This window comes from Canis lupus, chromosome 3 (assembly GCF_048164855.1).
Source record: "Canis lupus baileyi chromosome 3, mCanLup2.hap1, whole genome shotgun sequence".
Classification (NCBI taxonomy): domain Eukaryota; kingdom Metazoa; phylum Chordata; class Mammalia; order Carnivora; family Canidae; genus Canis; species Canis lupus.
The window spans coordinates 47,920,796-47,945,209 of NC_132840.1; the positions used below are offsets into that span (position 1 = coordinate 47,920,796).

The 24,414-nt window shown below is 41.9% G+C and overlaps 1 protein-coding gene across 5 annotated transcripts in view; it reads left to right on the forward strand.

The window, feature by feature from the left end:
• PRPSAP2 (phosphoribosyl pyrophosphate synthetase associated protein 2) overlaps positions 1–19,247 on the forward strand; it is a 49,370-nt gene extending 30,123 nt beyond the window's left edge. For all 5 annotated transcript variants that reach the window (XM_072820909.1, XM_072820912.1, XM_072820910.1 and 2 more), the window contains 4 exons: positions 4,130–4,278; positions 11,500–11,570; positions 15,157–15,303; positions 18,736–19,247. In XM_072820909.1, coding sequence (XP_072677010.1) covers positions 4,130–4,278; positions 11,500–11,570; positions 15,157–15,303; positions 18,736–18,894 — 526 coding nt within the window. In that variant the 3' untranslated portion in view covers positions 18,895–19,247. The remainder of the gene's footprint in view (positions 1–4,129; positions 4,279–11,499; positions 11,571–15,156; positions 15,304–18,735) is intronic.
• The last annotated feature ends 5,167 nt before the right edge of the window (positions 19,248–24,414 follow it).

The window sequence follows — 24,414 nt, forward strand, 5'->3', positions numbered from 1 at the left end:
GAGGGAAAGGCACTTCTTTACTGTTGAGTTGGGTTGGAAGTCCAGGGTTCACTCTGCACTGGGAGATCATTACCATTTGGTAGGGATGAAAGTCCCAGCTCCCTACTTGGCTTTCTCTTAGACCACCCCATTGGAGGGCTTGGGGCTTGTCGTTATAGCTTAGCAAGGGAGGAGGTGTGAACTCCGTACTTGACCTTTGCTCATGTTGGGGAGTGGGTAGCTGCAGTTTTTTCTGTGGCGGTTGGTTGGAGTAGGGCAGTTACCATGTTAAAGTTTTCTGACTTCAGACACTGCCCCTTTCTTAATCCTTTGGTTAGAAAAAGCAGGCTTTTTTGGGGGGGGGGGGCGGGGTATGTGCCTATTGGCATTTTTGGGTTGCAGCTGCAAGTCTGTGATAATGAGACAGAAAGACCAAAGGACCTAACTACTTTGTTGTTCCAGCAGTCCCAAGATCCCCAGTCAGTCTGTTTTCTCCTTTCCACCTTTAGTCTTTTTATGTTTGTTTCATAAAGAATATTCACGGTTTTAGTTTTACTTTGTGGGAAGAGTACACCATCTTAGCAGAAGCAGAAGTAACAGCAGTGCATTTTGATAAATTTTTTCCCCACCAAATACCAAAAGAATATGATGAATTTTCTTTTGACTCGCCCAGATGGATAGTCTTCTAGTAACTCTGTAATATTCAGTTTGTATTTAATATCATTTGCTGATGAGATTTTATCATTGTGGTAGTCTTTGGCTCAGTTTTTTTGGCATTTGTGACTCTTGAGCAACATGGGTCTTAGGGGTGCCAATCTCCCATCCTTCAAAAATCCACACATAACTTTTGATCCCCCAGAACTTATTTCTAATGGGCTACTGTTGACTGGAACCTTACTGAGAGCATAAACAGCTGATTAACACATATTTTGAATGGCATATGTATTACATACTTTATTCTTACTGTTAGAAAAATATCTACCTATAAGTGGACCCATGCAGTTCAAACCTGTGTTAAGAGTCAGTTAGTTGTATGACAGCATTTGTCATTTCTCCATTTAGATATTTTTTTTAATTTTACTTATTTTATTAAAATTTTTTTTTTCATTTAGATGTTTATTGATAAGCTGTTGTGCCGGGTCTGATGAGGCCTGAGAAGATTCCCTCAGGAAGCTTATGTGTAGTGTCACTATGGTGGACTGTATTTGTGTCCCCTCCAAAATTCATCTTGAAATCCTAACCCCCAATACAATGGTATTAAGAGATGAAGCCTTGGGGGTGATTAGGTAATGAAGGTGGGAACCCTCATGTCTGGGATTAGTGCCCTTATGAGGAAAGTCTGGTGCTATAGTGCTCTGTCTCTCTGCTCTCTGCCATGTGAGGGTACCATGAGAGGCAAGGGGTGTCTGCAAACCGGGAAGCAGGCCCTCACCAGGCGCCAGCTCTCTTGTGCCCTCTTCTGGGCTGCTAGCCTCCAGAACTGTGAGAAATACATTTCTGTTGTTTAAGCACCTCCAGTCTGTGGTATTGTTATAGCAGCTGGAAACTAAAACATCTTTGTTACCTCATTTGATCTTCTGTGGTTGGCAGTCAACATTTATTATCTCTCACAGATGAAAGGGTTGAAGAAAGCGATCCACGGTGATTCAGCTATATGTTGTTTGCTGGAAGGTAGTAGAACCACTGGTCACTTCTTAGGATGTTTTCCATACCAGTGATTATGGGATTTGAGTGTTGGCCAAATATGATTGAGGTGGACTTGTCCATCCACTGAATATATATGTAAGTGCTATTTAGACTTTGAGAAAGAATAACAAAGTTGGACCTCTAACACTCAAGTCAGGACTAGCTGTAAAGCTAAAGTAATCATGATTACATAGTATTGGAGTAAAGATAGAAAAATAGATCAGTGGAACAGAATAGATTCCAAAAACAGATCTATGCATATCTAGAATACTGGTTTCCAGTAAAGGTACAAAAGCAATTCAGTGAGAAAGAATAATCCTTTTCATGAATGATATTGGAATGGTTGGATGTTCATGTGCAAAATAATTTTTTGAGCCATATTTCACATCATATACAAAAATCAACTAAAAATGAATCCTGTAACTAAATGTAAAACCTAAGACTAAAACTTCTAGAGGAAAACTTGGGAGAAAAATCTTTGTGACTTTGGTTGGACAAAAATTTTTAAAATATGACACCAAAAGTACATTTTATAAGGAAAAAAAATTATTAAATTAGACATCATCAAAAGTAAAACTCCTCTTCAGAAGACATTACTAAGAGGATGACAGGAGAAGGCATAGATGGGGAGAAAATATTTATAAAGCACATATCTGATAAAGAACTTATATTCAGGGGCTCCTGGCTGGTTCAGCTGTAGGAGCATGCAACTCAATCTTGGGGTCGTGAGTTCCAGCCCCACATTGGATGGAGAGATCACTTTAAAAATTAAATAAACTTAGGGACACCTATGGTGGCCCCAAACTATGGTTGAGCATCTGCCTTTGGCTCAGATCATGATCCAGGGATCCTGGGATCAAGTCCCCTGGGGAGCCTGCTTCTCCCTCTGCCTGTGTCTCTGCCTCTCTCTCTCTGTGTCTCTCATGAATAAGTAAATAAAAATCTGAAATAAATAAATAAATAAATAAACTTTAAAAAAGAGAACTTCTATTCAGAATATATAAAGAATTCCCCAAACCTAGGTTTTTTTTTTAAAAAAAAAAAGATTTTATTTATTTATTAGAGAGGGGAGCATGTGTACATGAGTGGATGGGAGGAACAGACAGAGAGAGATAAGCAGATTCCCCACTCAGTGGTGAGCCCAACGTGGGGCTCAATCCCAGGATCCTGAGTGAGATCATGACCTGAGCCAAAGTCAGATGCTTAACCAACTAACCCAACCAGGAGCCCACAAAACTCAGAGAACTAACAACCCAACTAAAAAATTGGCAAAAAATAAGCAGACCCTTGACCAAAGTATGTATTCGAATGGCAAATAAGCACATGAAAAATGTTCAGCACCATTTTTTAAGAGGAAAATTCAAATGGAAACCACAGTGAGGTGCTGCTACACCCCATGAGAATGGATAGCATTTGAAATGATGGGCCACACCACATGTCAATGAGAACATGAAAATAGTGGAACCCCATGTGCGGCTCAGGGGGATGTAAAAGGTACAACCACTTTGTAAAAACAGTTTGTTTTTTTTTTAGAGAGTTAAATACATGCCTACCCTGTGATCCAGCCATTCTACTCCTTAGTGTTTACCCAAGAGAAAAGAAAGTGTGAGTCCATGCGGAGATTTGCACATAAGTGTTCAAAGCTATTTTGTCATGGTTCAATATTGGAAACATCTCAGAAATTTATCGAATAAATGAACAAACTATGGTGGCCCCAAGTAGTGGGCTGTTGCAATGTGGAGGGATAATCTCTTGATGTGCCATATAATGTGGATGAATCTCCAAAATGTTATCCTTAGTGAGCAAAGTAAGACAAGAAATGACTACATACTCTGATGCCACTAATTAAATTCTAGAAAAGGCCAAATTCTGGTGACAGAAAGCAGATTATGAGTTGCCAGGTGCTGGAAGGAGAGGTTACAAGGACACGTCTGACAGTGATCAATATTTTGATGGTCTTCATCGTGCTAATGGTGACATGGATGTATGCGTCCATCAGAGCTTATGAGATTGTACAGTTTAAATATGTACAATTTATTGTGTCTCACTTATATCTTGGTAAAACATTAACATTGATGCTTATGACTTTGATGAGTATTTAGTGCGTTGTCTCCCGTGGTTGGTTGTCACTATTGGGTAGGTGGCGAGGTGGTTTAGTGATTACAAGCAAGGAAGCCGTGGTTTAGGCTTAGTGGAGTTAACTAGTGCAGGCTCAGCTGGCCGGCTGAATGCAGACCGGGCCAGCTGCCACCAGGTCACTGGTGCCCATTGCCAGAGGGACATGCTTATCACCTGGGGTCTCCATGCTTTGTCCTGGACCCGAAGACGTGAAGATTATTTCCTGTCTCTTTTCATTAATCCTTTTGGAAACCACACTGGATTTGTGTTCTGGAATGTTTCTGCTGTGAATATCAGGAGACAGGGGCTCTGTGCTTTCTGAACTGTGTCTCATGCTCTCCCTCAGGGCACAGTCTTTCGCGGAGCGCCTGCGACTGGGAATCGCGGTGATTCACGGAGAAGCGCAGGATGCCGAGTCAGACCTGGTGGATGGACGGCATTCCCCGCCCATGGTCAGGAGTGTAGCTGCCATCCACCCAAGCCTGGAGATCCCCAGTAAGTGGGCTGGCCCCTCTTTGTCACTTCCCTCTTTGCTTCTAGGGCTAACTCCGTGTATTGTTTTTCAACTGAGAATTGCCTCTTCTCTCTTTGATTTTTTAAGTTGCCAAAAATTGACTAATACCTTCTCTGGCCCTGTCATAACAAGTGCATTTCTGGTAGTGCTATAGATAGTAGAGCCTTCTATTATTATTTTTTTAAGATTATTTATTTATTCATGAGAGACCCAGAAAGAGAGAGAGGCAGAGACACAGGCAGAGGGAGAAGCAGGCTCCATGCAGGGAGCCCGACGTGGGACTTAATCCTGGGTCTCCAGGATCATGCCCTGGGCTGAAAGTGGCACTAAACCACTGAGCCACCCAGGCTGCCCAGTAGAGCCTTCTAGAAGCAGTCTGTGTGATCATAGCAGGAACTCTGAAAAGGCTCAGTTCTTCCATTTGAGAGAATTCCATTCATTCACTCAGTGAATTCGTTCACTTTTCTTAGAGAAAAGTTTAACACAAGCAAAACACTCTGTGTAAGTTATTCACTAATAGTGTTATTTTTTTTTAAAGATTTTATTTATTATTCATGAGAGACAGAGAGAGAGAGATGCAGAGACACAGGCAGAGAGAGAAGCAGGCTCCATGGAGGGAGCCCGATGTGGGACTCAATCCCGGGACTCCAGGATCACACCCTGGGCCAAAGGCAGGCGCTAAACCGCTGAGCCACCTGGGGATTCCAATAGTGTTATTTTGAATGCAGAATATTAGAAAAGTCTGAATGGCTGAGCAGAGGGTAGGCCTTGATAAATTATCTTGCATCAGCACAACTAATCATGCAGCCCATTGAAAGTAATTAAGACTGTCTGCATACTAGAGAAAAATCTGGAATATATGGGAGTACCTCTGCTCGTGTGAGGCCCCTGAGGGAATACAAAAGATCCCAATACTGATGACAGGGTGGGGCGGTTATGTGTGAATTTGCTTTTGTTTTTTTTTGTTTGTTTGTTTGTTTGTTTGTTTTTTCTTTTGTTTTTTAAGAAACTTCCTTTGTGCTTTATTAACATCTTAAAAAAAATACTACCCTTTAGTCTGTTGGAGAGGCAAAAATTTCCCCTGCCCTCTTTAGGTTCAGGGTCATGCAAATAAAACTCACACAGGATAGATTTGTGCAAGAAAAGATAATCTATGACATTTTAACAGGGGAAACCAGAAAACAAGTGACTTGAGAGATGAAGGGTCCCCTAGCACAGAGGGGAGTAGGATAGTTTTGTGACTGTGTCTGTTTAGGTGTGGTGCTGACTTCTTATCTGGGAGGTTAGTAATCTTCCCTGGTTGTTCCTAGCAGGGGATTTATGACATTTGAATTCTTTTGAGTTCTGTTGGGGTCTGTGCTTCTAGACAATCAGAATTTCAGGAGTTCCAGTGCCTTCAGCTCAGAATCATTTTTACACCATTGTGGCATATTCTGGATCCCTTCGGGTTCTTGCTTTGCCCAGGAGTTTGTTCATTTGCCAAGAGAGAAGGAAAGCTGTATTGCAGTGGCCATGAGGAAGCTGAGATTGGGGCTGAGCCTGTGGATCTCGGCAGGTGGAGGTAGAGGGAGGTGCTGGTTAGATCAGGGTGCCAGGGGGGCAGCTGGGAGGCCTGTGTCTGGCCGTGGTGTGACCAGGAAGGATACCATGCTGACTGCTAGAAGGTCCTTCAGGGAAAAGATGGGGGTTAGATAGCAGGAGTCTGCTGGAGAAATGCCAGTTAATATACTTGCATTACAAAAAGCAGAGTTCTCTCAAGATGGGAGCAGGTAGTAAGGGGTGGATGTCTAGGCTTGCATCGAATGTTAGGATGGATTATAGGGAAGAGAGAGGCAAGAGATGTGGAGGACAGATTTGGGAGGCTATTGAAATTACAGAAATGCACCGTGGGAGGGCTTTGATGTAGGGCTGTGCTGGGCTTGGCAGTACTGTCCAACCCGGTGGCCGTCCACCCCCTGGAATGGGGTGAGTGGGAGATGGGACATGCCGGGAATGTGAAACTCTCAGGAACTCTCAATGTGAAAACCATAATGTGAAAGATCTTTATTAATTTTTTATTGAGTCTATGTTGAAATGGTATTTTTGAGATACTGGATTCAGTAAAATGTATTATTAAAATTAGCTTCACCTATTTCTTTGTACTTTTGTTACGTGGCTCCTAGAAAATTTAAAATTACATCTGTGGCTTCCATTTGTGGCTTAATGTACATCACTGCCCTGGGAATCTAGCAGTGGGCTCATTGGATGGGAAAACCTGTGTTCTCCCATTCCATCTTAGGAGATGGTCCTCTCCCACTGTGATAGTTAATTTAATTTTATTTTTTTTAAAACTTTATTTATTTGTTCATGAGAGACACAAAGAGAGAGGCAGAGACATAGGCAGAGGAAGAAGCAGGCTCCCTGCAGGGAGCCCAGTGTGGGACTCGAACTCAGGACCCTGGGATCACGACCTGAGCCGAAGGCAGATGCTCAACCACTGAGCCACCCAGGTGACCCTGTTTCAGTTAGTTTCATTCACGATTTTAATTATAACATTTCTGTGTTTACATTTTGACTCAACTAGTGTAAAGTAGTGGACACTATAGAGGATTTTGGGGGGCTTGGCCAGAATTGTAATTTCACAGATCCTATATGTTGAACATTTTTGTACATTCCATAGCCTGATGCTCAATGGATAATACTTGTTTAAGTTAGTAGCAAATAGATACATGAAAGCAAAAGAAAGCATTATTCCTATGGCATCTCACACCTATGTTTTGAGATTGTGATGACATCCAAAGATTTTGATATTTAGCATTAGATTTAAAAAATTAAAAATTAAAAAAAAAAGAAAAAAAATTAGTTTGTATTTTCGTGTTTTTTAGACACGAAAAATGCCAACTAAAAAAGAAAATACTCTTCCAGAATATGAAACATTATATAAATTTTTAAAACATCATAGTGCATAAAGGAAGCCATCAGTGTGAAATCCAGAGACACAGCACTTTCATCTTTTGGTCAGCCACTTTTCATGGTTTCCTTCCTTGGGTTATGGGGCTGCAGTGCATACGGTACAGAATGCATATGTTGCTCCATAGCACACCTTCTCCCAGGTGATTGGAAACTTGTAGAAAGAACATTTTTAATGGCTGTTGAATATCCCATCTTAGGGATGTGACTTTTTTTTTTTTTAAGATTTTATTTATTTATTCATGAAAGACAGAGAGAGAGAGGCAGAGACAGAGGCAGAGGGAGAAGCAGACTCCATGCAGGGAGCCCAATGTGGGACTCGATCCTGGGTCTCCAGGTTCATGCCTTGGGCCGAAGGCAGGCGCTAAACCGCTGAGCCATCCAGGGATCCCTATGGATGTGACTTAAACCTAAGCCCAACGAGGGTTTAGCAGGTATTTGTTTTTGCCTATTTTTTTTTCTTTTTTTAAGATTTTATTTTAGAGAGAGTGGGGATGAGGGGGAGGAGCAGAGGAGGAGGGAGAGAATCTCCAGCAGACTCTGTGTTGAGCACAGAGCCCCACACAGGGCTTGATCTTAGAATTCTGAGATCATGACCTGAGCTGAAACCAAGAATTGGATGCTCACTCAACTGAGCCATCCAAGCACCCCAATGTTTTCGCCTGTTCTTTGTCTTTATATATAATGTTGCAGTGCACCTATGTGGGTAAACACTTTGTCTATACCTGGGCTTATTCATGATAGGATTCTAAGAGTGAGACTTATGAGTCCAGAGGTAAGCCTGTTCATACGGCTTTTTGTCAGGTTGATTCCCTAAAGGCTACACCACGTTGTATCTTTTGCTGGTGTTGGTCAGGTGCCTGGGAAAGCAAGTGTGGAAAATTTAAAAAAACGACTTCAGTTTTGGGATTTACCTTGCTTTGTTTGGTTTTACATTTCTGCCGTCCCCACTCCCCCACCTCTGCCACCTAGGATCACATTGCATTCTCTTGTCCTGTCTTTAGCCTCTTTTAATCCACAGCATTGGTTATCCGCTGCAGGGAGAGGGTGGCATGGAGTTTGTCCCTTGAGCACAGTTGGACGTGTCTGCATACATTTTTGGTGGTTGAAATTGAGGGGCCTGTTACTGTCACCTAGTGGGAAGAGGCCAATGATGCTATAAACATCCCATAACACATAGGACAGTTCCCACCGCAAAGCATTATCTGACCCAAAATGTCAGTGGTGCCCAGGTTGAGAATCCCTGATCTAAAGCACTCCTACTTTTTTTCTTTAGTGACACTGATCTTTCTTAAAAAATTGTACACAACACAGAATCAGCTGTTTTAAAGGCATTGAGTACATGTGCGGTGCTGTACAACCACCGTATCTTCCTAGTTTCAAACATTTCATCACCCCAGAGAAACACCCTTACCTATTAAATAATCACTCCCCACGCTCCCTCCCCCCACTAATTTACTTTCTGTTCCTATGAATTTGCCTGTTCTAGACATTTCATATACATGGAATCCTACAGTCTGTGACCTTTTCTGTCTAGTTTCTTTCACTGAGTACGATGTCTTTGCTGTTCATTCATGTCTTTGTATGGACCAGGACTCCATTCCTTTTGATGGCTGAATAATACTCCATTGTGTATGGATATGCCACAGTGTGTTTATCCCTTCGTGCACTGATGGACACTGGAGATGCTTCTACCTTTGGCTATAAGGCTGTTATGTTCATGTGCAAGTTTCTTCCAGACATAGGATTTCATTTCTCCAGGGTCTATCCCTAGGATTACAATTGCTGGATCATATGGCAATTTATGTTTAACTTTTTGAGGAGCTACCGAACTGTTTCCCACAGCAGTTGTACCATTTTACATTCCTGCCAGCAAAGATTAAAGGTTTTGATTTCTCCACATCCTTACCAGCATTTATTTTCTGATTTTTTGAGTATCATCTTCCTACTGGGTTGAAGTGCTGCATCGTTGTAGTTTTGACCTGAGTTTCCCTAATGGCTAATGATGTATCTTTTCATATGCTTGTCCATTTGTGTGTCTTCTTTGGAGAACGTCTATTGAAATTTTTTGCTTATTTTTAAATTGGGTTGTTTGTCCTTTTATTGTTGAGTTGTAAGAGTTCTTTGTGTATTCTAGACAGGTGACTCTTAATAGAAAATACATATATTTTCTCTCATTGTGTAGGTCATCTTCACTTTCTTGATAGTGTCCTTTGATGCACAGAAGGTTTTAATTTTGATGAAATCCATCCAGTTTTTAGTTTATTGCTTATCTTTTGGTGTCATAGCTAAGAATCCTTTGCCAAATCCAAGGTAATGAAGATTTATTCTCATGTTTTCTATCTAGTGTTTTATACCTTTAGCTCTTATTTTTTAGATCTTTGATACATTTCAAGTTCATTTTTTGATATAGTGTGAGGTAAAAGTACAGCTTCATTCTTTCACGTGTGGATATCGAGTTTTCCCAGCACCGCTTGTTGAAAAGTCTGTTCTTTCTTTATGAGTGGCCTTGACATCCTTGTCAGAAATCAATTCTAAGTGTTGTCCTTCAGTGGTTGAATGGATAAAAAAATGGATGAAAAAACTATTATTCAGCCATAAAAAAGGAAATACTGCCATTTATGGCAACATGGATGCACTTTGAGGATATTGTGCTTAGTGAAATAAGTCAGACAGAGAAAGACAAATACTGTGTGATGACACTTATATGTGGAATCTAAAGAAAAAGTCGAACTCAGAAACAGAAAATAGAATGGTAGTTGCCAGGGCTTGGGGGTGCAGAGGAAATGAGATGTTGGTCAGGGTACAAACTTCCAGTTGTAAGATGAACAACTTCTGGTGATCTACTAGCATGGTGACTATAATTAATAATGCTGTATTACGTACTTGAAAGTTACTAAGAGAGTAGATATTAAAGATTCTTGTCACATACAAAAAAAAATCGTAATCATGTAAAGGTAATGGTCGTGTTAACTAATTTTACTGTGCTAATCATTTTGCAGTATGTACATGTTTCAAATCATTATGTTTTACACCTTAAACTTACACAATGTTGTATATCAGTGACAACTCAAAAAAAGCTGGTGGAAAATCAATTGACTATGGATGTTTGGGTTTATTTGTGGACACTCATTTCTGTTCCATTGATCTTTGTATCTCCATCCTTATGCTGCTACCACATTTGAGTCATACAGCTTTGTAATAAGTTCTCAAATAGGGAAATGTGAGCTCTGCACTTTTTTTTTTCTTTTTTAAGATTTTATTTATTCACGAGAGACACAGAGTGAGAGAGAAAGAGAGAGAGAGAAAGAGGCAGAGACACAGGCAGAGAGTGAAGCAGGCTCCATGCAGGGAGCCTGATGTGGGACTCGATCCTGGGTCTCCAGGATCAAGCCCTGGGCTGAAGGCAGTGCTAAACCGCTGAGCCACCCGGGCTGCCCAAGTTCTGTACCTTTATTCTTTCTTTTTTAGAGATTGTTCTGGCTATTCGGTGTCCCTTATATTTCCATATTTTAGGATTTTAGGATCAGGTCATTTCTTCCAGAAAAGCAGTTGGAATTCTGATAAAGATTGTATTGAATCTCTAGCTTACTCTGGGAGCACATTCCCATCTATACAGTATAAATGCTGTGATCCATGAACACCATGGGGTGTCTTTCCGTTTGTGTTTTTAGTTTCTTTCAGCTGTGTTTTGTAAGTTTGAGCGTACACGTCTTTCACTTTATTGGTTAAATTTATTTTTAGGTATTTTAGTCTTTTCAGTACTTTTACAAGTGGAATTTTCTTCATTTGTTCTTCAGATTGCTTGTTGCTGGTATGTAGAAACAGCTGATTTTTGTGTGTTACCATGCAACTTTGGTGAATTAGTATATTAGCTTTAGTAGTTCTATGTGGATTCTTTGGTATTTTTTTATATGTAGAATCATGTCATTTGCTAATAAAGATAGTTTACTTCCTTCTGTCCAATTTGGATATGTTTTATTTTTTTTCTTGCCTAATTGCCCAGGCTAGTACATCCAGTACCTCGAGTAGCAATGGTGAGAGTAGGCATCCTTGTCTTGTTCCAAGTCTTAGGGGAAAGTTTTCAGTCTTTCATTAAATATGAAGTCAGCTGTGAGTTTTCCATGGTTGCCCTCTTGCAGGTTGCGGAGGTTCCCATCTGTTTTGAGTTTCTTGGAACTTTTTGTCATGAGACATTCCTTTCTAAAGGCTCTAATCTAGAAACTTGTGTGTGTGTCTTTTATTCTGACCAGTGCTGATTCCCAAAGAGAAGCCTCCAATCACAGTTGTAGGTGACGTGGGAGGAAGGATCGCCATCATTGTGGTAGGTAGACCTTTTATTATTATTCATTGTTATTCTCTTGTGTTATTTGTGAATTGTGTGGGGATAGCAGTGTGGCCAGGTGAATCTCATTTAAGTTGATACCTTGTGCTAAATGTTTACTTTGGTCACAAAACTGAAAATTGTTACCATTAGTTTATTAAGAAATTTTAACTAACTGCTTAGTTAACTAAATATTATGCAGCTGTTTGTCATAACATAGAAAATTGTTTTATGATGGATAGAAGTAAGGTACAAAATTGATGAAAACTGTTTAAAATGCACATCCTCTTGCACTTCACAAAACCAGTGTACCGTAGGAGTACGTTTAATGCTTGTATAGTTAGAGGAAGGATAAGATGAACACGTGGGTACCCTGCTGCTTGGAAACAGAATGTTGTCCTGTCCCCTTGAAGCAGCCTCGGCTTCTCCCTGGTGTCTCTTCTCTCTGCTCCACTCAGAGGTTGTCAGCAGCCTGAAAGTCATCGTTCATGCCCTTACTAGCTGTGACAGTCTGCCATAAGTACATGTACCCCAAACACTAGGTGGTTCTGTCTAGCATGTTTTTGATGTTTGTATAATGACGTCTTTGTGTACTTTGTGACTTTTGTTCAATGCTGTTTTGAGATTTCTCCATGTAGTAACATGGTTGTACATTATTTTTCCTTATTGCTCTGCTCTGTTCCATGGAACAGCCATGATACAACGTACTGTTCTCCAGGCATTGAACATATAGTTTCTCTATTTCCAAATAATACTGCTCTGAATAATCTTTTATTTTATAATTTTGTAAAGATTTTATTTATTTTTGTGAGAGAGAAATGTATGTGCGCATGAATAGAGAGAGGGGGAAGTAGACTCCCTGCTGAGTAGGACACCCAACATGGGGCTCCATTCCAGGACCCTGAGATCATGAGCTAAGCCAAAGGCAGATATTTAACTGACTGAGCCACCCAGGTGCCCTGCTCTGAACAATCTTGCGCCTATTTTCTGGTGCATATGTAAGATTTTCTTGGTGCCTGGGAGTGTGGTCATTACGTCTGAAGGCACACACATTTCTAGCTTTACTGGCTGGTGCCAAACTGTTCTTAAAGTGGCCACACTAGTTAACCAAGACTCCATAGTGGGGGCCCCACATGCTCCCCCATGCTTGTAATTTTGTTTATGAATTTCTGAATTATAAAGTTTTTTCTGAATTAAGGAATCTCTGATATCACCCTTTTAATAAATACTCATTAATTTATTCCTCAGTTAACAAAATCTGTAGTAACAAGATGCTGTGAATTCAGTAATGCTTTTGCTCCCTTTCTAACTGCATTTAAAAAAAAACAATCTAGGGATCCGTGGGTGGCTCAGCGGTTCAGTGCCTTCCTTTGGCTCAGGGTGTGATCCTGGAGTTCTGGGATCGAGTCCCACATCGGGCTCCCGGCATGGAGCCTGCTTCTCCCTCTGCCTGTGTCTCTGCCTCTCTCTCTCTCTCTCTCTCTGTGTGTCTATCATAAATAAATAAATCTTAAAAAAAAAAATCTTTTTATTTTGAAATAATTATTGATTGGTGGGAAGTAGCTCCCCCCCCCCCAAGTTATATAGGGAAGTCTCTTGTTCTCTTATCCAGCTTCCTCCTCTTTGCTTAACTGTGATGCAGTAACATAATCTGGAAATTCAGATCACTACGACCCACACAGCTGCTTCCGATAGCACCAGTGTGACCTGTGTGCATATAGACGTGTGCAGTCTTATCACACATGGAGCTTTCTATAACCACCACCACGGTCAGCTACTCCATCACCACAGAGCTCCTTCATGCTACTCCTTTATCGTCACACCCCTCTCCTGTGCCCCTGACCCCTAACTTGTGGCAGTGACTCATTGGTCCTCTGTATAATAGTTACTTCAAGAAAGTCATATAAGTGGAGTAAACAGTCAGGCAGCCTTTAAGATTGATATTTTTCACTTAGCGTGCTTCTTTGGAGAGCCACTCAAGTTCTAAGGTATGTTAAATACATACTTTCAGGCTGAGCAGTTTTCCGTGCAGGTTAGTAGCACAATTGAACGGCTTACCCATTAACATGTGGATTGTTGCCATTTTTCTGCTATTAGAAATAAAATTGCCATGAACATTTGTATATGAGTTTTTGTGTGAACGGAGTTCTACTTGTGGGATAGATGCCCGAAAGTACAATTGGTGGGTTGCATTGTGATTGCAAATATAGGATTTTTTTTTTAAGGCAGAAAAGCTATGATTTATTTATTCATTCATTTATTTGATTTTTTAAAAAATTTCAGAGAGAGTGCACAAGTTGGAGCAGGGGGAAAGGCAGAGGGAGAAGGAGAAGCAGGCTCCCTGCTGAGCAGGGAGCCCAACACGGGGCTTGGTCCCAGGACCCCCCAAGATTATGACCTGAGATGAAGGCAGGTGTTTAACCAACTGAGCCACCTGGGCACCCCAGTTTAACTCCGTTCTGATGGTTTCTACCAGAGCTAGCGTCAGAGCCCCACGGGTGAAGGGTCAGCCCCACAAATCTGCCCCCACCCTACTTCAAATGCCGTTTGCAAGTATTGCAAGTACAGCCCTGGGTTGCCCAAGCTTCTGTACAATCTGGCCACAAATTAGAGGCTCCTATGACCGACCCCTTATCAGATTGGATTAATTTGCTAAAGTGGGTCACAGAACTCAGGGAAACATTAATATTGGCCAGTTTATTAAAGGATGTCATAAAGGATACCGATGAAGGGATACATAGGATAAGACCTGGGAGGGTTCAGAGCACAGGATACTCTGGCCCTGTGGAGTTGGGGTACTTCACCCTCCTAGTGTGTGGGTGTAGTCACCAATCTGGAAGCTCTCCAAACCCTATACTTTTGAGATTGCTATAGAGGTTTCATCACATAGGCATGATGGATTAACTCCATTTCCAGCCCCTCTCCACTCTCTGGAGAATGGACGGCTGGGAATCCCAGGCTTCTCATGGCATGGTCTCTCTGGTGACCAGCCCCCATTCGGGGCTGAGGGTCACCTCTTTAGAATAGAAGATGCTTCTGGTGCTCTCATCACTTAGGAATTTCCAAGGGTTTTTGGGACTTTGTGCCAGAAACTGGGGGCAGAGACCCCTCTATATATTTTCTACCCCATCACACTGGGAGCCTGTGGTGCATAGGTAGGAAACCATGGACTGCGTATTTTGTTAAAACACTATTACTGTCTGTCCCATTATAAAAACATACGTAGAAAGCATACTTCCCTTGTGCCCAGTGGAGAAAATATGGAAAATAAGGAAAAACAACAGGAAAGGAAGAAAGGGCTAGCTAGAGTGAAGCACCTCCAGTTTTATTCTGCATTTCAAAAAAACAAAAACCCTTCAGCAAACATCGCTAGAGCCCCTGCAAGCTGAGGGCGCAGTTCCCGACCCACTAGGGATGATGTAGAGCCTCGGGTGTGGTCCAGAAGTGTACAGGGAATGCAGTGGGGGCACGGCGGCCAGGTCACCATGCCACCCAGACATGTCCACACCCTTTCTTTTTCCTGGTTGTGTAAACCCACCTTTGCGCCCGTGTTCACATACCCTATGCTCCCTCTGTGACTTGACAGGATGACATAATCGATGATGTGGACAGCTTCCTCGCTGCAGCTGAGACCCTGAAGGAAAGGGGCGCGTATAAGATCTTTGTGATGGCCACTCACGGCTTGTTGTCCTCAGATGCTCCCCGGCTGATTGAAGAATCTGCCATCGACGAGGTAACTGCCAGCACTCTGGGCAGCATGCCCTGGCACCTGTGTACCTCCGGGTCCTGGTTATAGAGAGTTGGTGACGAGGGTGTTATTCTCTGGTTAAGAATGAATTCACAATGTGGGTTGTGTTTGCATTTCATGGATCCAAAGCCTTGCTCTTCTGCCCACAGTAGTAGTTAATAAGTTTACTGACTCATAAGTGGAATATGCAGTGTGTGGTGCTGTGTACAGTCCCCCCACTCCGTCCCCTGAACTCCCATCACAGCCCTGCATGGTCCCTGTCGGTATCCCTGTTAGAGAGACAAGTTGTGCATCGGAAAGGTTAAGTAACTTCTTAAGGTCACACAGTTAGTAGGCTGAGCATTTATGATCAGACCTTAACTTGCATGCTGCCAAAGCCCGGCTGTCTTGCTGGTATGGACGCCTGTGGTATGAAATTGGGGGAGGAGGGCAAACAGGGCCGTTGTCCCAGGCTACCTGTGGCTCCTACGAGGCTGAAGCGAGGCTGTCCTGGCTTACTGCCCCTGCTTTGTTCACCCCCCGCCCCGAGGTCCCCTGGCTTGTCTCCTTGTTTGCTTTCACTGCATAAATTGCATTTTTATTCTTTTAAGAAATGGAGGTGTTTTGCCCTTTAGATTCCTGGGAAATGAATCTTACATTGGTCAAACTCCTTTTACTTGTCTGAATCCCACACTTTTACTCTTTGGCAGTACACCTTCCTGAGCCTGGCTCTGTGTTGATGGGTTCTAGGTGCCTCCGCACAGTCAGAGGCCAGTCTGGTGTGGCTTGGATCAGATCCAGCCTCCTTACTCAGCTGGACAGACACCCTAGGGCTCAAGAATACATGAAAGGACAAATCCAACACGGACTTCACATATCACATAGACTGAGAAGACTTCAGGCCTCTGGCAGGCCTCAGCTGCCACGGTCCAACCACGTGGTTCCCACGGGTGCTGCATGTGGCACATTTGAAAGAGCAAGCCAGAGGAGTGTGGGGGCCAGGCCTCCTAGAGCAGACCAGACTTTGGAGAGGAGGCATAAGAGCAGCAGAAGTGGACACAACTACACCTGAGTCAGGTGTGGGAGTCTTGAGGGAGAGGCTGCCTCTGCAGATGGGCGCCCTTGTGTCCTGAGAGGGGCCTCTGGCACCCATGCCCGGAAAGGGGGAGTCAGGCCAGTAGCTAGTGGCTCAGTCAGGTTCCGAGGTTAGGAACGGGGTGGGAAATTCAGGTTTTTCGTGTAAACTTCCAGACAAAGCATGGTCGTACAGTAGATTATAAACAGTGCAAGAGTGACGACGGAATCCATAAGTCAGGAGCTGGAGAGAGAGGCTGCCATCCTCATCTTTTGGAGCAGGAGCCAGTAGACTCTGCTCGGGGTTGATAAACCAAGATTTGAGGTGGTTTTCTTTGTTTTAGTTAAAAGAGTTGAATGAAATGTCCAGAATAGGCATCCCTAGAGACAGTAGATTAGTGGTCACCAGGCCTTTGGGGAACGGTGAGGTGAGGACTGACAGCGAGGGGGTGCAGGGTTTGTTTCGGGGAGACATAAGAAACCCAACTGTGAGTGTCGTGAAAACCAGTGAATGTACACTTCACAGGGCTGATGGGATGGTACATGAATTATCTCAGTAAAACTGGTACTGGCGAAAAGTGGTTCAAATAAATTTGGAGGATCTATTCCCCAGTGAGGGTGATAACTGGTGAGGGGCCGAGGCCCACGAGGGAGCGCCATGCAGGGTGTGCAGGCACAGCAGCACTACCGTGTGAGAGGTGCAGACTGGTCTGTGTTTGGTTCCAGTGATGGTACTTTTATGACTACTTGTGTTTCCATTTTTTGCCTCAGTTGCCAGGAATATCAGATTCAAAATGAGGAGTCAGCAAGAATCAGATGAGGTAGCTTTTCATGCTCCTGGTGCTGGTTCTGAATTATCCCTGACCGTCTCTATTTCAACAATCTCATTGTGTGTGTGCGTCTTTATTATGAGCGGTTTTGAGGCTTATTTCAGAAATAGGGAGTATAGATTATAAATATAATTTAAAAATCATCCCATCTCCTGTTTTTTTTAAAGAAGGCTGAGGTTTTTTTTTTTCCATTTGTAGCTGTTGAAAAAAGTGCTTGCTTGTCTTTGATTTTTTATCAAATCTTAATTTAAAAAAAAAACAACTTTATTGAGATACAATTTACATATCATGCAGTTCACCTATTTAAAGTATATTTGCTGGTTTTTAGTGTAGTCACAAAACTGTGCAGCCCCCATTCTCATCTCCCCAGAAAGAAACCCCAATTCTCACTAGCAGCCACCCCCCATATTTCTTCTCTATTTACTCAGCTTTAGGCATCTAGTAACCTTCTTCCTGTCTCTATAGATTTACCGAATCTGGGCATTTTTTTAAAAAGATTTTTAGTTATTTATTTGAGAGCGAGAACATTAGCATGAGGAGGAGCAGAGAGAGCAGGATTGACAGAATCAGACTCCCTGCTGAGCACAGAGCCCAATGTCAAGCTTAATCCTAGGACCCTGAGATCATGACCTGAGCCAAAGGCAGACACTTTTCTGATGGAGCCACCCAGGTGCCCCTGGGCAATTCATATAAATGAAATCACATGATGTTGTGACCTTTCGGGTCTGGCTTCTTTCACTTAGCGTGTGGTTTGCAAGTTCATCCGTGCCAGAGCAGGGTATCAGTACTTCATTCCTGTTTGTTGAGTATTTTATCCAATGGAGATACCACATTTTGTCTTTTCATTCATAAGGTTATGGAGATTTGAGTGGTTTCCACGTTTTGACTCTTGTAAATAATGGTGTCATAAACATTTACGTACAAGTTTCTGAACAGAGAATGTGTTTTCGTTTCTCTTGGATCCTATGGCAATTCTGTCTAATCTTTTGAGGAACTTCCAGACTGCTCCCCAAAGTAACCAAACCATGTTACACCCCCACCAGCAGCGTATGAGGGTTCCAGTTTCCCCACATCCTCACCAGTAGTTCTGACTCTTTGTCTTTTTTGCCTGTAGCTGGCTTTGTGGGTCTCAGGATATCAGATCTTGACCTAAGAGACACAAGTAATGGGGACACCTGGGTGGTGTAGTCGGTTAAGCATCTGGCTCTTGCCTTTCAGCTTGGGTCCTGAGGTCGAGCCCAAATCGGGCTCCACAGTCAGCAGAGTCTGCTTAAGACTCTCTCCCCCCTCCCCCTGCCTCTTCCCTCTGTGCACACGCTCTCTCTTTCTTTCTCAGATAAAGTAAATCTTTAAAAAAGAAAGAAACACAGGTAGTGTTCACATTGATTGAAAACATCGTTGAAGGGATGATAGTAGACTTACTGTCCTGCCAGGTAGAACTGCAGAGATTTGAGAACATGTGGGATTTTCAGATCCAGCCAGGGAGCTTCCTGCTTTCCTGATGTTCTTGGTGTTTTTTCTTCTTGACTTGCAGGTGGTGGTTACCAATACGATTCCACATGAAATCCAGAAGCTCCAGTGCCCCAAAATTAAAACCGTGGATATTAGCATGATCCTTTCAGAAGCCATCCGTCGGATTCACAATGGGGAGTCCATGTCCTACCTCTTCAGAAACATAGGTTTAGATGACTGAACAGCTTTCTTTTCTTAAAACTCCTGAGGGCCAAACTGGAAGCAGAGAGTACTGTGAGGGGTCACGCCTGACGTGATGTACTTCCCAGGGGCCGTTTGTGCTTTGTTCCTTCCTTTTTGTTAATTCCTACAAAGATAGACCAATTTTTTATGTCAGTTTAAGTGTTTGTGAGTTTTGGGGGCGATTTTTATAAAAGAAAAACTATATTCTCTTCCTAAATGAATTAACAACCTGGTTTGTAGTTTATTTCAACAATAACCTGGAATAACATTTTTAAGCTCACAGACCCTGCCTTTTTCCAAACTTGCTGACGCCCAAGTGCTTAAAAAAAGTTAATGAAATCAAGTGGTCTATACTAATACCTATGATTGAAAAGCCAAAAAAGATTATAGTGTTGAATCCCAGCAAATGATGTTTTTAGAAATGCTTTTATAGACAAGCATATGTGAATGATTATTACACAACCATTATTTATTTTCTGCAACAAAAGAAGGAATAAAAACTTACGTTGTGTGTGTTTTTTTAAACTTTGTGTTTTGGCAATTGTTTTATAACTAAAATAAAATGAAAGGTGAATATACGTGGCTGTGGATGTTGAAATGTTCGTCTGCTTGTTGAGTCTTCTCCTCTGCAGCTTGTCATGGTGACTCAGTAGCCTCTCAGGAACGTAACGTTTCCTGTTCTGTTTGTCCAGGACCTGCACATTTCTGATGCACAATCACTTGGCTGTGGCAGGAGAGGAATTCGAGTCCCAGGCCGTGAGCCACGGGGGGCAGGTCAGCGAGTTGGCGTGAGCTGCCACCTGCATCTTGGCATGGCTTTGTTTTGCTCCCCGTGTAACAGCACAGCCATTCTCTGAACAAAATGCACCCCTGCATGGCCTGGAAGATGAGATGCTGGGGGGTGGCCACAGAGGGCAAGTGATACGACCTTGTTAATGACAGGCTTCTAAGTACCGTCTGCCCTGCAGGTCAGAGTGCAGAACTCAAAACTTGTACATTAGAGTTTTACCAGGCTCTGGAACACTGGGGTCCCAATGAGTTAGGCCAGCATGCTCTCCTGCTAAGGTCATGTAATGGCAATCCCATCAAATGCATGGAGGAAAAAATTAAGACCTCCTCACAAAGAAAAGGATTATTTCTTCTGTTTGTTTCAAGTAAACCTCACCCCCAGCGTGGGTCTCGAACTCATGACCTCAAGATCAAGAGCCGCATGCTCTACTGACTGAGCCCACCAAGAGCCCCAGGATTATTTTTTCCCCAAAAAAATAGTTAAACCTGTGGTTTCTGCCTGTGTTAGCAACTGGAATAAAATAGCAGTTGACACAAAATTAAGATTAGTCACTCACCGTTTGCCATATCGGGGTTTCTTGGTGCTTCCAAGACAGCAGCCTGACTCTTGGGGATTTGCCCTGAAGCGGTTCTGGGGCCCAGTTTCTGGCAGCTGCCCTGGGTATCAGATTGTCTCTCACGTATCTCTCTGTACTCATCACCCCAGCAGTGTCCAGGCCCCTCCTGACACATGTCTCAGCCAGACACCCTGTGATGGTTGTGCTCCTGCAGGTGCATGAAAGGAAGATCTATTTTGTTAATTATCAAAAGTAATGCACACTGATGCTAGGATCTACTCAAAGTAGAAGTCTGCACTGTTACCATGGGACATTAACTCTTGTGTAAAACTATGTGACCTTAAAATAAGCTCTCTCCTTTATATGTTGTGAGCATGGTTTTTCTCTTTGCTTTATGAAACCCTTGAAAGTAACCCAAGTTTTCCTTTTACTTCAAAATGAATAAGCTGGCAGATGTCTACAAGGCTGGTGGAACGGAGAACTCCAAAAGTCTCTTCTTCCGTAAAAGCGAATAAACTGGCAAAAACAGAATCCACTTTATTGGACCTCAAGGAAATAATCAAAAGTTTACAGCAACCAAGGATATAGTAAAAACGAAAACAAAAAAACCCAAACAGCAATAATAAAAATGGCTGAATCTCGACAAGATTGCTTTGCGGCACTTTAACAACTTGGTTCCATTATGTGCTTCCTGGCAGCCTTGAAGACAATAGTCTGCATTCCTGGTACCAGTGGGAGTAGAATATTGTTCTCAAAGGATTACGGTTATTTGTTTGGACCTGCCTACTGGCTCCTTGAAGGACCTGTTCAAAAGGACTTGCCTGTATTTTACGCAACTGAGAACTCTTCCAAGCAGAGGGACAATGGTCAAAAAAGTTTAGAGGCAGATGTATTAGCCACCCTTCTTGGGGCAAACAATGAGACCATTAAAAGCTTGATCGGAGGGTAGGGAATGAGATCCTTCAGGGGGAAAGGGCTTTGAAAAGCTTCCACATCTTCCTTGGATATGATGGGCATGAGATTACACATGCTCAGGAAAGGCTAGAGATTCACATGGGTGGCTTAGTGGTTGAATGTGTGCCTTGGGCTCCGGTCGTGATCCCATGGTCCTGGGATTGAGTCCCACATCAGGCTCCCCGCATGGAGCCTGCTTCTCCCTCTGCTTATGTTTCTGCCTCTCTGTCGCTCATGAATAAATAAAATCTTTAAAAAAGACTCAAGAAAGCTTTAAGCTCTCAGCTGTGTCAGACCTTTAGGCTCTGTGCAACCAAGAAATGAAAGCTAAAGCAGACTTCTAATCTGCCCAGTGAGTGTTGAAGGGGAGTTGCGAGAAACAGCTCATCTGCAGTCTGGATTATTTTTCCTCCTTCCCTTTCATCCTTCCTTTATTTTTTCTTTTTCTTTTCTTTTTTTCAGGCTTAAGGAAATCTGTGATGACTCACCATTCAGTTGACTGAACAGAGATTTCAGTTCCCCTACACAACGAAAAATACAGACTTTACAAAAACTAGTTCAGAAAGGCCACCAAACAGACAACTACAAGCTGCAATAAACCCCAGGGAAGGAGAATTTGGTTTCCAGATTTCCCACATTATAATATTAAAAATGCCCAATTTCCAACAACAACAACAAAAAAACTCAGATGTGTGAACAAACAGGGTTGGGCCCACACACAGAAAATAATCATTGAAACCATCCTTGAGGGATGCCTGAGTGGCTTAGTGGTTGAGTGTCTGCCTTTGGCTCAAGGCATGATCCCGGGTTCTGGGATCAAGTCCTGCATTGGGCTCCCTGCAGGGAACCTGCTTCTGCCTCTGCCTATATCTCTGCCTCTCTCTCTCTGTGTCTCTCATGAATAAATAAATAAAATCTTTTAAAAAAGAAAAAGACTAGAACATTTAAAAACAACTGCATATATAGGGAAAATCTGAAAGTTACTGCACAAGCCCAGAGGGTGTGCAGGCTCAGAATAGAACTGAAGAGACCCTAAGCTTATCCCTTGGATTGATCCTTGGCACAGGGACAGCCTACAATAACAACAACAACAACAAATACTACTACTACTACTACTACTACTACTACTACTACTACTATAAATACTGGAGAAGGGAGAGAAACTGATTTCCAATTACCACATTATTAGATTCAAAGGTCCAGCTTTTAATTAAAAAAAAAAAAAGCATGTAAAGAAACAGGAAAGAATAGTCCATTCAGAGGGGAAAATCAATACAAGTGTTTTATGGAAAAACCTGCTGGTAGATCTACTAGACAGACTTTTTAAAAAAATTTTTATTTATTTATGATAGTCACAGAGAGAGAGAGAGGCAGAGACACAGGGAGAGGGAGAAGCAGGCTCCACGCACTGGAAGCCCGACATGGGATTCGATCCCGGGTCTCCAGGATCGCGCCCTGGGCCAAAGGCAGGCGCCAAACCACTGTGCCACCCAGGGATCCCTACTAGACAGACTTTAAAGAACTGTCTTAAAGATGCTCAAAAGAACTAAGAAAACAGTTGTGGAGAAAAAATCATGTATGAACAAAGCAGAGATATCAATAAACACAAAAGCTAAAAAGAAATCAAATTCTGAAAAGTATAACAAATAAAAAAATTCCCTAGCAGGATTCAGGCAAACTTGAGCAGGCAAAAGAAAGAATCAATGAACTTGAAGATAAGAAAATGGAACTAAGTCTGAGGAACAGAAAGAGGAAAGACTGAAGAAAGGGAAACAGAGCCTAAGGACCTGTGCAACTCTGTTAAGTGGATCATCATACGTATTGTGGCACACCTTCTTAAAGAAAAGAGAGGGAAAGGATAGAATATTTGATAAGTAGTGGCTGAAAAACATCAACATTTTATGAAAGACATGAATATGAACAGGCAAGAAGCTCAATAAACTCCAAGTAAGATGAATTCAGGGACACTCATACCAAGACACATTATAAACAAAATTCAAAAAGTCAGACAAAGAGAGAATCTTGAAAATAGCAAGAGAAGAGATGAGTCACATACAAGGGATTCTCAGTAAGATTATCAGCAGAATTTTTTTAAGGTTTTATTTATTCATGAGAAATAGACACACAGAGGCAGAGACATAGGTAGAGGGAGAAGCAGGCTCCTTGAGGGGAGCCTTATGCAGGACTCAATCCCAGGACCTTGGGATCATGACCTGAGCTGAAGGAAGGGCCTCAATTACTGAGCCACCGAGGTGTCCCAAGAGATGGAAATCTTAAGAAAGAACCAAAAAGAAATACTACAAACAAACACTGTAACACAAAAATAAATGCCTTTGATGGTATAATTAATACTAAACACAGATAAGGAAAGAATCTCCAAACTTGAGGATATATCAGTAGAAACCTCCAAAGATAAAAGTAAAGATAACAAAGATTGGAAAAAAGAAAAAGAATATCCAAGGGCATGGGACAACTGCAAAATGTGTAACATGCCTATAATAATATCAAAAGGGGAAGAAATAGATATATTCAAAATAATAATAATAATTTCTCCTTAATGTCAGACACCAAATTATAGATTCAGAAAAGTCAGAAACACTGAGTAGGATAAATACCAAAAAGTACACCTAGGCATACCATTTTCAAACTACAGAAAATCAAAGATTAAAAAAAAAAACTAAAAGAAGCCAGACGGGAGGGAAACATTTTACCTATAGATGAACAAATATAAGAATGACATCCAGCTTCTCCTTGGAAACTATGCAATCAAGAAGAGAGTGTAGTGACATTGAGAGATAAAACTAACCAACTTAGAATTCTGTACCTTATGAAAAAATAATAAAGAAGAAATACTTTCTCTGACAAAAATTGAAAGGATATGTTGGCAATATATTGGCCATACAAGAAATGTTTAAGAAGTTCTGTAAAGAGAAGGGAAAAATATAGGTCAGAAACTCGGATCTACATAAACAGAAGAGCATCAAAAAAGGAATAAGTGAAGGAAAAATAAAAACTTGTCTTATTTTTAATTGATCTAATAGGTAACTGTTCAAAATGATAATAGCAACAATGTATTTGGTATGTGTATGCTTGCCTATAAAAGAAATGAATAATAGCAATGATATAAGAATGGGAAAGAAGAAGTGGGATTATTTTATTATAAGTTAATCACACTATTTGTGGCACAGTACACTTTTTAAAAAGATTTTATTTATTTA